General features: G+C 38.3%; 1 protein-coding gene across 4 annotated transcripts in view; it reads right to left on the bottom strand.

The window, feature by feature from the left end:
- cd226 (CD226 molecule) overlaps positions 1-9762 on the bottom strand; it is a 56699-nt gene extending 46937 nt beyond the window's left edge. For 3 of the 4 annotated variants that reach the window (XM_072570670.1, XM_072570673.1, XM_072570674.1), the window contains exon 1: positions 9624-9762. In XM_072570670.1, the coding sequence (XP_072426771.1) occupies positions 9624-9681 (58 nt within the window). In that variant the 5' untranslated portion in view covers positions 9682-9762. Of the gene's footprint in view, positions 1-40; positions 98-9623 lie in introns of those variants that run through there. The other variant, XM_072570672.1, reaches the window with a different exon arrangement.
- Between the last annotated feature and the right edge of the window lie 3520 nt (positions 9763-13282).

Raw genomic sequence — 13282 nt, 5'->3', positions numbered from 1 at the left:
GGAGGAACACACCAAGAAGGTATTGTGAGGGCCTACCCACCAATGCTCCACCTTTGACTTAATATTGGCATTTCAACTTCCCACCAGGAAACTGAATAATTTGGATCTGGCAGTATCTGTAAAGACAGGAAAAGGAAGCTCTCAACAAGAACCATACTGGACTCGAAATGTAACTCTCTTTCTCTTTCCACAATTATTTCCAGACCTGCTGAGTTTCTCCAGTATTCTCTGTGCTTGTGTCAGATTTCCAGCAACTATAGGACTTTGCTTTTAACTGAGATTTTCTGCCTTATTGCCCATCTATTACTTGACCCAGAAAAATTATCTACTCTTTCTTCCCTCCCAATATACTTCGAAAGTCACCTTGCATGCTGAAATAGAAGATGTCCTGTTTAACGTTATTTTTATATGACATCCCAAAATATTATGTTCTGAAATAAATCAATCAAAGCTGCATTTGAATAATCCAATTTACTTGCTTCCATCATCTCCCAAAGGAATTTGCTTCAGAGATCAACTATTTGATCACTGAAATATTGTTTCTGCAGATTAGCTTTAAATCTATTCCATTCAACTGCAGGCAGTATATCATCTACTTCTGCTGCAATTCACATGAAATAGTTTGTCAAGGTCTGTATTATGCAGTAACTCACAAAAGGATTTTACTTCTAAACGACAGCTTTTGAGGTTTTTTGAATAAGAGTTACAATTAGGTCCAAAGTAAATTTTTGCATTACTTACCTTCAAGGTTAAACTCAAACCTTAGATTATACTGGTAGAAGGTTAGTATGCTAATCCACACTGCCAACTGGTTACCAATATCCAAGCTGCCTGTTTAAAACTAAACTCTTACAGAATAATTAAGATCAATATCTGCATTAGGCAGTGAAATGCATATAATTTTTAAGTTATTCCACGAATGTTTGATTTTTCCTTATTTCTTTGTTCACATAAAATATTGTTCAAAATTTACTGTAACATTATGACTGTATATAAGTTAAAGGTTAATATTTCAGAATCAGAGTAGGTGAGGGAAAAAGGGAACAGGATCAAAGCAACAGGGAGGATGACCAGGTAGAGTTAGAGTGACATATGTCTCAAAATGGGCAAGTGAGACTCCAAAGCAGAGAAATGTTTCAAGCAATGCAGGGTTTAAAATACAAGCTAAGGATTCCTTAGAAAGGCAGATTGAGTGCCAAAAATTAGTTTCTGTTCTTCATGCAAATCATATCATTATGCAATTAATGAAGTATATGATGCACATTTTGAAAGATTTGATAAATTTCTTATGTTAATTTTGGAAGGCCGTAACAAAACAACAGCAACATTTAGGATGAGATTGGGAAGTCTTTCAATGATACATTGATGACACAGAAGAATTATATTTCATTGTGACATGGCAGACAAACAACAAACTGATGAAGTTCAAAATACTTGCAAAATTATACAGTTGGAAGCTAAACAATCCCTCCTTCCTGCACTATCCAGTTAGTTTCACGCTAACAGTTACATTGCTTACACAACAGCAATTAAGTTGAACTATAGAGGTCTGCACAGTGGAGGGGATCCAAGGTCTAATTTGGTATATCTTAATCAGATTCTGCTCCCCTTCCCCCTCAACCACACCTTCCTCTGCTCCAAGTGACAAAAAGCCTATTCCATCTCTCCTTAGAACTGAGAGTTTTCATCACAGGCAACATCCAATTGAATCTCCTGTGAAACAATCACATCTTTCCGATAGTGTGGCATCTGGAACTGCACACAATATTTCATCTGTGGCCTAACCAATGCTCTACAAAGTTGTAACAACTCTTTCATGCTCATATATTCAGGGTAATGTCCTTTGTCCAAACATCTTTGGTTGCTTCTTCAATGACTTCTGTATCATAAATTTAGAAGTGAGTATATTGCATGATAATTGCACATTGTTTAACACCATTCAGAATTCCTTAGATTTTGCAGCAATCTGTGCCCATATACAACCAAACCTGGACAATATCTCGGCTGAGGCTGATAAGTGGTAAATAGTAAGTATGCCACACAAGTGCCAGGTAATGACCATATTCAACACAGCAGAACCTAATCACATTTTCTTGACATGCAATGGCATGACTATTGAATTTCCCAGCATTGGCATTCATTAGATTATCATTAATTGTAAACTTGAAACCAGACACATAAGTACCCTGGCTACAAAAGCAGCTCAGAGGCTGAGGACTAAGTGGCAATTAACTCAACTCATCAAGACCTGTCCAAGGCACAAGTTAGAAGTGTGATGGAACACTCTTTATTTGCCTGAATGTGTGTAACTCTAACTCAACGAGATCAAACATCATCCAGGACAAAGCACCTCATCCAGTACCTTCAACATTCATTCCCTCCACTGCTGATACACAGTGACTGCAATGCACGCCATCTATAAGATGCACTGCAGTTTCTTTCAACAGCATTGTCCAAACATATGATATCTACCATCTAGAAGAACAAGGGCAGCAGAGGCATTAGAACACCATTATCTACATGCTCTACTTCAAGTCCTGAAATGCACAAGATCCTGACATAGTGATGGAAAGGACCTTTCCTTTTTTGGGGGGAGTCTAGAAGTAGGAGCCATTTTATAAATAAGGGATTTTCATTCTATTTAAGATGAAAATTAAGAGAATTTTCTTTCTGACAGCAAATCACATATTTTGGGAGGTCTAATAAGAGAAGGACTTGTACAATTTATGGTAGGTCCCTGAGGAATGAAGGGACCTTGGTGTACAAGTCCTGAAAGTGTCTGCACACTAGATAAGGTGATGAAAAAAACATATGGAATGCTTGCCTTCATTAGCCAGGGCACAGAATATAAGAGCAAGAAAGAATTGTTGCAACTTTATAGAGCATTAGTTAGGCCACAGATGGTATACTGTGGTAGTTCTTGACCCTCCATTATGGGAAGTACACAATTGCACTGGAGAGAGTGCAAAGGGGATTCACTGGGATATTGCCTGGGATGAAAAGTCTCGGTCATGAGGAGACACCAGATGGATTGGGTTTGTTTTCCTTGAAGCAGAGGCGGCTGAGGTGGAATCTGATTGAGGTATACAGAATTATGAGAGGCATAGACAGTCAATCGTTATGGCAGAGGCAAGATATCTCTCTGAGAGATATATATTTAAGTTTAAGATGAAATGTAAATCGTTTAGAGAGGATCTGAGGAAAATGTTTTCACCCAGAGAGTGGTAGAAATATAGAACATGCTGCCTGAGAGGGTGGTGGAGGCCAGTACTCTTGCAAAATTTAAGAAGCATCTGGATAAGTATTTAAAATGCCAGGGCATAGTAGGCTATGGATGAAGGGCAGGTAAATGGGATGAACATAACTTGGAGTTTGTTGATCTGCATAGACATGGTGGACCCAAGGACCTGTTTCTACGCTGTGTGATTCTATGACTCTGTAAAGATTGAGGGTCTTTGAAATTCTCTTCCCCAGAAAGCAGTGGAAGCAGACTCTTTGAATATTTTTAAGGCAGAGGTCAAGAGGATCCGAACAAGGGAGTGAACATTATCCTAGATAGGCAGGAATGTGGTAATTTAGATCAGGCATGTTTTTATTAAATGCCAGAGCTGGTCAAGAGGCTGAATGGCCCACTCCTGCTACTAATTTGTATATTTTTATGTAAGTCAAACACTTTCCTGATTTGGAGATATATAGTCATTGCTTCATAGTTGCAGAGTTCAAAAGATGGAACTCTCTTCCCAACAACACTGTCAGTATATATACACCACAAAGTGAGCCTGACACCACCCTTACAAGGGAAATTAGGAATGAAAATGTTGGCTTTGCCAGAGATGCCCAAGAATACAGAGAAAAAAAACATCTAATAATGAAGGAAATCGGCTGTTAAATTGTACTTCAATCTGATCTGGATGTCATTCAGTCAGTTGTCTCTCTCTAAACACAATCACATGAGAAAGAAGTGAAGAATGGGATTTGCTGCTAATAACTTATCCTTTATATTCTCTCAATGCACGGTGATAGAAAGTGATGTAGGAGATATGGAGGGAGACCTATCCCAGAATCTACTGAATCAATGAAAGCTATCTATTAAAACAAGATGATTGGGTATTTTAAGCAACAGAGCCAGAACTCTTTGATATATTGCAGAGATGGAATCTCAGACGTATGACAGTTAGTTGGTTTGATGCAATTTTTTAAACAGTCACACAAAAAATGGAGATCCAGTTCTTACAAGACAGTCTGATTTCTGGGCTGATAACTACTGAAGCTCAACCATTTGTTCAGTTCTCATATTATTCAAGGCCAACAGTCAAATTTATGACCTTTTGATGCACATTCATTAGCTGCAAGGTTTACTACTAGAGCTGTCAAGTTTACAGACAGACCATTCAAGAAACTTAATACCATCCAAGACAAATCAGCCCACTTCAGCACCAATCACGTCCATCATTTTAAATATTCACTCTCTCCACAATTCATTCATTCACTTTTGCTGCAGAGTCTACCATCTGCAGTATATCGCGCAAAGATTCATTAAAGGTAGTTAATCAGCAATTTTCAAGCCCTTGACCTCTGCCACCTAGAAGAAGACCAATAGAGACATAAGAACACACAGCCTTCAGGATCCTCCCCAATAAATATACCATCTTGACTTGGAACAATGTCGCTACTCCTTCACTGGTGTTAAGTTAAAATCCCAGATCTCCTTTCCTAACGTCGATGTAAGTGCCCCTATCCTTGACTGGTCTGCAGAAAGTCCACCACAACTTTCTCCAGGGCAATTAGGGATGAACAATAAATGCTGAGTGTATTAGCAGTGCTCAAATGCCATGAACAATACGGACGACCAAGAATTTCAAAGTTTATTTTATTGTGGAGAGACAGAACAACAGCTAAGCAGAAGATAAGTAAAAATCATCAAGAACCAGAACAGGAAACAGATAGCCAGTGCAACCAGTCAGGCACCCCTCTGCAACAACCAGTCTCACACCAATGCACCAGAGCCACACACAAACTGTCAGCTGCACCCCTCAGCATGCCAGTTCACAACCAACCATCAGTCTTCAAAAACAGGAGCAAAGCAGCAATAGGAATTATGATTGGGAAAGACAGAAGCATCACATGAGATGAGAGCTGTCAGTTTTTACAGTAAAACAATTGATTAATGCAGAAATGACACTGAGCATCTGAAACATCTGAATAAAATGGCTTTTGACAAGGTCCCTCATGGTAGGCTTATTCAGAAGGTTAAGATGCATGGGATTCATGGTGACTTGGCCACGTGGATTCAGAATTGGCTTGCCTGTAGAAAACAGAAGCTAGTAGTGTAAGGGTGCTTTTAAGGCTGGAGGTCCGTGACTAGTGGTGTTCCACAGGGATCATAGTGGGTCTTCGGCTGTTTGTGATATATACGTAAGTGACTTAGATGAAAATGTTTGCAGGCTATACAAAGGTCGGTGAAGTTGTGGATAGTGTAAAAGGTTGTCAAAGGATCAGTTGCAGACATGGGCGGATAAATGGCAGATGGAGTTTAATCCAGATAAGTGTGAGGTGCTGCACTTTGAGAGATCAAACATTAAAGAAAAGTAAATGGCAGGACTTTGAACAGCATTAATGTACAGAAGGATTTTGGGGATCAAACCCACCATGCCAGCATTGATCAGATGGGCCGATGGGCTGAGGAGTGGCAGATGGAATTTAATTTAGATAAAAGTGAGGTGTTGCATTTTGGTAAGGAAAATCAGGGTCTGAGGTTGTTGAATTTAAGGTTGAGTCCTGAAGGCTGTAAAGAACCAATGTGGGAAATGAGATGCAATTCCTCGAGCTTGCAATAGATAAACCGCACCTCATTCAAAACCGAACAACTTCCAGTCCACTCTGCAATCTGACTTGTTTAGTAATAAGATCAAATAGGATCATATAAAATGGAGAGTTGTCCAGGATCAAAGCTTGTTTGAATTGAAGTGGTAGTTGTGAATCTTGTAAGAAATAACAGTGTGGAGGAACTGAGCATTGAAACAAGAACTGCTGTGAAATGTATGACATAGATTGGAATTTCAAAATGGCTTTGACTTCTGCTAAAATTGTTTTCTGGGAGTAGAAGATGTAAAAGTGGATTATTTTAAATTATTGACTAGAGCTAAACTGAGCTGATTAGAAGATAAATTCTAGGTAGAAATAAAAAATAGAATCTCATAGCAATGAAATGATGAATGTGATTACCAATAAACTCATTATTATTTTTGACTTCAGAACAAATAAATGAATTTAATAAACTCAGTTGTCTAACCTGGTGGCCTCCACTCTCTGGCACACTTATACAGATGTAGCCTGATCTCCTGGAATGTTCTGTTTGCCTGTGTCTCTGAGTTCCCATTTCTAGGCAATTACTGCTTTAATTCCCTCTCTGTTTTCTTTTTAAAAAAATCACATCAAATTGTGATTCTTAGGGATAGGATTTATGCACATTTGGAAAAGCATTGCCTAATTAGAGACAGTCACATAAATTTGTACAGGGCAGGTCATGTCTAACTAATTTAATTGAATTTTTCAAGGCGGTGACGAAGGTGATCAATGACGGTAGAACAGTGAATGTTGTTTATATGGATTTTAGTAAGGCTTTTGACAAGGTCCCTCATGGTAGGCTCATTCAGAAGGTTAAGATGCATGGGATTCATGGTGACTTGGCCACGTGGACTCAGAATTGGCTTGCCCGTAGAAAACAGAGGGTAGTGGTGTAAGGGTGTTTTTAAGGCTGGAGGTCCGTGACTAGTGGTGTTCCACAGGGATCATAGTGGGACTTTGGCTGTTTGTGATATGTACATAAGTGACTTAGATGAAAATGTAGATAGATGGGTTAATAAGTTTGCAGACTATACAAAGGTCGGTGAAGTTCTGGATAGTGTAAAAGGTTGTCAAAGGATCAGTTGCAGATATGGGTGGATAAATGGCAGATGGAGTTTAATCCAGATAAGTGTGAGGTGCTGCACTTTGGGAGATCAAACATTAAAGAAAAGTAAATGGCAGGACTTTGAACAGCATTGATGTACAGAAGGATCTTGGGGTTCAAATCCACAGCTCCCTGAAAATGTCCATGCAGGTAGATAGAGTGGTAAAGAAGGCATATGGCATGCTTGCCTTTATTGGTTGGGAAATTGAGTACAAGAGTCAAGATGTTATGCTGCAGCTTTATAAGAATTTGATTAGGCCACACTTACAGTACTGTGTTCAATTCTGATTGCCACATTACAAGAATGTAGAGGCTTTGGAGAGGGGTTTACCATGATGCTGCCTGGATCAGAGAGTATGAGCTATAAGGAGAGGCTGGAAAAACTCAGAACTGCTTTCTCTTGAGTGGTGGAGGCTGAAGGGAGACTTGAAACAAGTCTATAAAATTTTGAAATGCATAGAGAGGATTGGCAATCAGAATCTTTTTCTTTGAGTTGAAATATCTAATACTGGGGGCCATGCATTTAAGGTGAGAGGGGTTAAGTTCAATGGAGGCAAGAGGGGTAAGTTCTTTACACAGGTGGTAGGAGTTTGGAACGCACTGCCAGTGGTGGTTAGGCAGATATGATAAGGGATTTTAAGACAAGCAAGGAATGGGAAGGGATATGGACCAACGGCAGGCAGAGGGACTAGGTGTTTTTGGCATCATGTTAGGCTAAAGGGTCTGTTCCTGTGTTGTACAGTTCTATGTTTATTCCAAGAAATTAAAATGTGTGGGAAAAAGCAAAAATGCAAGACTTGCTGGCTGCCATCACATACAGAACAAACATAAAATAACGTCTCCCCCTTCTTTACATACATAAATATAAATTCAATTTAGTTATATATTGCTCTTAATATAAGGTTAATTATAAATAAATACTAGTTAGAATTTACATGATATGTAAAGGTCTGTGGTCTTGATATCCAGCTTTGCTTTTACATGATAAAAACAAGTTGCATGCTCCAAAATATAATCCAACTATCACGTAAACATGGCTCCAAAGAGATTTTGTTTGGATTGCGTGGAAATTAATTTTAAAATGTTGTAGTAAGATATTAATTTAGTCCTGCTGTATAAGCACTGATTGATGCTACAAGTATGAAGTCTAAGGAATGTTTTGTTCCAAACTCTGTTTAAGTCAAGGAAAAATTAAAGAATGCAGAGAATCATGTGAATTCTAAATTCTGCACACCAGGTTTAGATAGTTTGGGTGTTAATATTTTAATGGTTTAACCTAAGTTGTTTTTTTGACCAAATGGACATTACATTGACACCAGTAAACAATGACCAATTAGCTTTGCTGATAGTGGATAGAGCTTTTGTATCTAAATCCCAGGAACATGTTGGGAATGGCATTCATTGTAAACAGTTATACTTCAAGCTGTTTAATTCAAAGAAAGAAAAACGTTGGCGATCTGGAGGCTACCGTATGAGGCCTATGTGATTCACATTGTGGTGGAGGTTGGTTTTGAGAGGGAAAGAGTACATTGGAGTCCACTTGGAATCAGGTGGAGGTTTGCTTAAAATATCATTTAGCATCAAAGGCACGGTCAGTCTACAAGGATCTAAAGGAGAGAAAAAGAGGTAGATTGTCTGTATTGTTGACTAGACAGCATTCATGTGAAAGCTTATACTTGGACTAAAATGAACCAACACAAATGTTTGAACAAGAATGAAAGATTGGCACGGCTTTGGCAGGGGAATGAGTCTTCAACTTGCCATTTATTGTGAAAACCAGTTCAAGGACTACATGTTTCAGAGCTGGAAGTGGCAAAGAAAGGAACCCCTAGGGTGTTGAGAGTCATTCTAGACTAGTTCTGGAAGATCTAAGGATTTTTCCAACAGATGAAATAACCATGGAGGGATTTTGTTATTTCAAAATATTAACTGGAAAATCTTTTCTGTAGTTTAGACCATAAATACCTATTTTGTCAATGTTACTTTTATTCAGTTAAAGCACAAGTCTGAAACATGAAAAATTGTGTGATGTGTTCAGTCACTCAGTTTGAACATTTTAAAAAGTATTTGTCTTTACAGGAATTAGAAAAGTGAGAATCTAATCTTGGAATTTTTTACATACTTTCATTTTCAGTCTGATCAGATGAGTAAACAGGAATTTGGCAGAAAGCATTAGTTATTGAACCTGAACATTTTCAAACCAAGAATAATGTTCAGGGGTTAACTGAAGTGGCACCGAACTTTAAATGCTAAAATTCTTATTTGATTAAATTTTATTTCTTTCTTTCAGAGAAAAACTACTAGTTTTCATAACATGGAACATAATATTATGCTACACACATCCTTATTTGTTTTAAGTATAATACACTATTGATGCAGAATAACAGAAAATATTCATTTTCTACAACTTGAGAGTTGCAAAATGCATTTGTATTAATTGACTCAGTCAATAAAAATCACATTCCTTATTTAGAAATTTAGTTTATTTTTATTTTGTCCAAATTTTGTGCAATAACTTCTAGCAATGTAGAGTTTAAATGAACACAAAGCATACATTCAGCATAAGTCATTCATATGCAAAGTTTGACCTAAACCTCATACTGAAAACACATTGAGCAGCACAAAACTGGTTTTAACCTTACTCAGATATTAAAGACAACTTCGTACTTACCTCTCTGCAACAGAAACAGCCCAGGAAAAAGACCAAGATAATATGTTAACCATGACATTGATGGTGATTTAAAATGCCAGAATCAGGCAAAAAAAACAAGAATGGTCTAAAAGTTGCAGCAATACTGCTTCAGCAAAGAGAGCTCTCCAAATGCTCCAAACAACTTCCTGTTGATTATATTTGTCACGAACTTGTTTGTAGCCTTCTCCAGCCTGATTGGTTGCAGAATGCAGTTGGATGCTACAATTTCACAAACACAGAATGGTCATCAGATAGGGTTTACTGGTCACCAGCCAAAAGAAATTGAAAGGCATTTTAAAGTAAAAGAACTCAAAATATAATTGTGGTGCGCAACATCACAATTATTCTGGCTACTTCTGTATATAAAATTTACTTCAGTTATTTAAACATTTCAGTCAATATGGGCTCTCAATAATCAGTATCAAGATAGACATAATAGAGATATTATATACAGAGGAACTCGATTATCTGGCATTCCACTGTCCGAATTTCAGATTATCCAGACAAGACCGCAAGGTCCTGATGCTTGGCGAAATTGTGTTATCCGGCATTTGATTATCTGAACAAAATACTCCTTGCCCGTGTTGTTCAGATAATCGAGGGTCCTCTGTATAGGGAAAGGAAGATTTTTTTAAATTATAGAGAGAGAAAGAAAGAATAAGAGAGAGGGAAAACGAACGTGTAATACAAACAATACAATACAATATGGGCGGCATGGTGGCTCAGTGGTTAGCATGGCACCAGGGACCCAGGTTCGATTCCAGCCTCGGGCAACAGTCTGTGTGGAGTTTGCACATTCTCCCCGTTTCTGCGTGGGTTTCCTCCAGGTGCTCCGGTTTCCTCCCATAGTCCAAAGATGTGCAGGTCAGGTGGATTAGCCATGCTAAATTGCCCATCATGTTAGGTGCATTAGTCAGAGGGAAATGGCTCTGGGTGGGTTACTCTTCAGACAGTCAGTGTTGGGGCGAAGGGACTGTTTCCAGACTGTAAGGAATCTAAATCTAATCTAACTGAAGGTGTTTGATAGAGGAGATAAATGTCAGCTTGAACTAAATAAAAGAAGAATAGTATGAGCATAAACTGAACTGGAAGCTTTGGAAAGCACAGAAATGTTTTTGTGAAAATTACAATACTATTAAAAAACATAAAAACAGTACAACTCTTCTAAATGTAAAGATTCAAAAGGTCTGGGAGAAATCTTTAAAAACGGACAATCGACCTTTACACCAAGTGTACACTAATATGTGCTTGATAGCTGCAGCTCTAGCTGATATTCTAAAATCAGTAGGTTTGGGTTCAAGTCCCTTATCTTCTACTGGACAAACTGGCTTTAAGAAAATATATGTGATTTCTTTTCTCATTTTCAAGTGAAAGGTTATCTGCAACTACCAAGAGTCTGCCTGTCTTTCCTCCTTGCTTCTAAGAGATTCAAGTACAACTTCTTCCCTGCTGTTATCAGGCTTTTAAATGGACCTCTCATATATTAAAGTTGATGTTTCTCGACACCTTCTCTGTAGCTGTGACACTATGTTCTGTATTCTGTTCTATTACTGTGATGGAGTTATTTAAAGTATGATTTGCCTGGATAACAATATTTTCACTATGTCTCAGTACATGTGAAAATAACAAATCAAATCAACTCAAATCCTGTACTTGCTTCAGAGGGTTGGGATATTAGCTTCCATTAAATAGGTCTATGCTTTTGGGCAAAGTACTACTGTAATTGCCATTGCCTTCTGCAGGGCAGCTGACTAGGACACTCATTTGGTTTTCTCAGAAGGACTTATAGATTAATGATTGACCTCCTTAGTCACGTTTTGAATGGAGCTTCCATGACCATGCAGTCCTGAAGTGAGACTCAAACTGAAGGTTCTGGTCCAGAGTTCAGGATGCTCTTACAATGCCACAAGATGTCCGTCACTGTGAGCAGGAAGTCTAAAAAGATGAAGAAAAATAATTGTTTCCAGTTGAAAAGTAATGGGCAGATTTCAATAAATCTTTAAAAATCTCAAACTTAACACAACTCTCCTCTAACTCACCCGCTTTTGGGTTTAAGGGAGATAGGGCAAGGGGCAGAAGGCAACAGTCCCAATCTGAAGAAGATTTTGCATAATTATAGTTGATTCTGCTTCTCCTAGATGCAAATTATTAATAATCAGTTGTAAAGAAGCATAATCAAAATGTAATATTGCAGGAGGCAGTCTTTGGTGTTTGCTTCATAGTCCATTGACTTGTCTGCCAAATACCTAAGAATATTGATTGCAGCTTGTGTGGTTAATGAATTGAGGAAAGGTAAACTTTATACAAATGCTTCTGTTCTTCCTCATGTGTTTACCTACCCAAGAGCTCAATACCTCCTGCAGGTACATGCCCTGGCTGCCAGTGCAAGAACATTTCCACTATAGCATCACCCCTCACATTGGGCACTATAGTAGCTGGTTTATCCTGGATGGTGAATGGATCCATGATGGCAGGAGTGGGACCTTAAGTGGGCAATTAGCTTTCAACTGGCCCCAGGATGGGTGGGCTATTCATGGATCACTGCTGCTGATAAAATACCAGTGTGTGTAGGTAAGAAAGTAGGCATTAGGCTCCCATTTAACAGTCCCCTTAATGGACCAAGCAATCCTGTGAGGATGAAATCTCTCACTTTATGTCAACTTTGAGGTTAAATTGGATTAATGGATGAAGGAAAAGTAGAAAACATGATAGAGAACAGGCTAGGAAAGCTGCTTTGGATTGGTCATGAAGGATAAATACTGACAAGAAGTAGTTGGGTCAAATGACCTGTTAGTGTAGAAATATCTGGAATTTATACTATGTAACTGATATTTGGAGGCGACTTTGATCCTTTTCTCTAGGTTAGATTTACACAAGTTAGTCAACTAGTTTTCCAGTAAATCTGATAGCTCTAGCAGTAATGAATGTAGTTTGAGAGGTCACAAAATTTGACTCACTTTTTGAGAAATGAGGTAGTATGAGAACTGAACAGGATGTTTGAGTTTCATTACTTGTCAGCCTGACGTTAGATGTCTATCACATCATGAATTCTATTTATGATGACAGCTAAAAAGAATTAACTGTCTCGCATTTGGCAGGACTAATACATTTGTGATTCCATCTCCACAATGCGCCAAATGTTTAAGATAGCCAATCCTGTTGTTTTAAAAGATCACTTTCACTGGCTCTGTGAACTTTGGGATAGGTCTCCCTCCAGATCTTCTCATTCATTTTCTGTGTCTTTGTAATGAGTGAAGACAAAGGAGAATTTTGAAAGCAATAAATCTTACTCCTCATTGCTATCTCATGTGATTTATAATTATAGATGGACAACTCACTAGATGACACCCAGATCAGATTGAAGTACAGCCTCTTTCTATGAAGATGAGTGATTACTTTATATGTATTTTTTTCAGAGGATTTCAGTCTCACTGACAAGGCACCATTTGTTGGTTATTCCTAATTAGTCTGGAGGAGTTGTTTAAGAGTTGTCTTCTTGAGCTACCAAATCCCAACTGCTACTAGGGAGCACTCTTCCAGATTTTGACTCAGTGACACTGAAAGAATGACAACGTATTTCCAGGTCAGGATGGTGAGTGGCTTGGAAGGGAATTTGCCAGTGATAGTATTCCCATGCC

The sequence above is a fragment of the Chiloscyllium punctatum genome, chromosome 5, assembly GCF_047496795.1.
Source record: "Chiloscyllium punctatum isolate Juve2018m chromosome 5, sChiPun1.3, whole genome shotgun sequence".
In the NCBI taxonomy this organism is placed as follows: domain Eukaryota; kingdom Metazoa; phylum Chordata; class Chondrichthyes; order Orectolobiformes; family Hemiscylliidae; genus Chiloscyllium; species Chiloscyllium punctatum.
The sequence above is the reverse complement of the archived record's forward strand: the minus strand, read 5'-3'. Positions and strand labels throughout refer to the sequence as shown.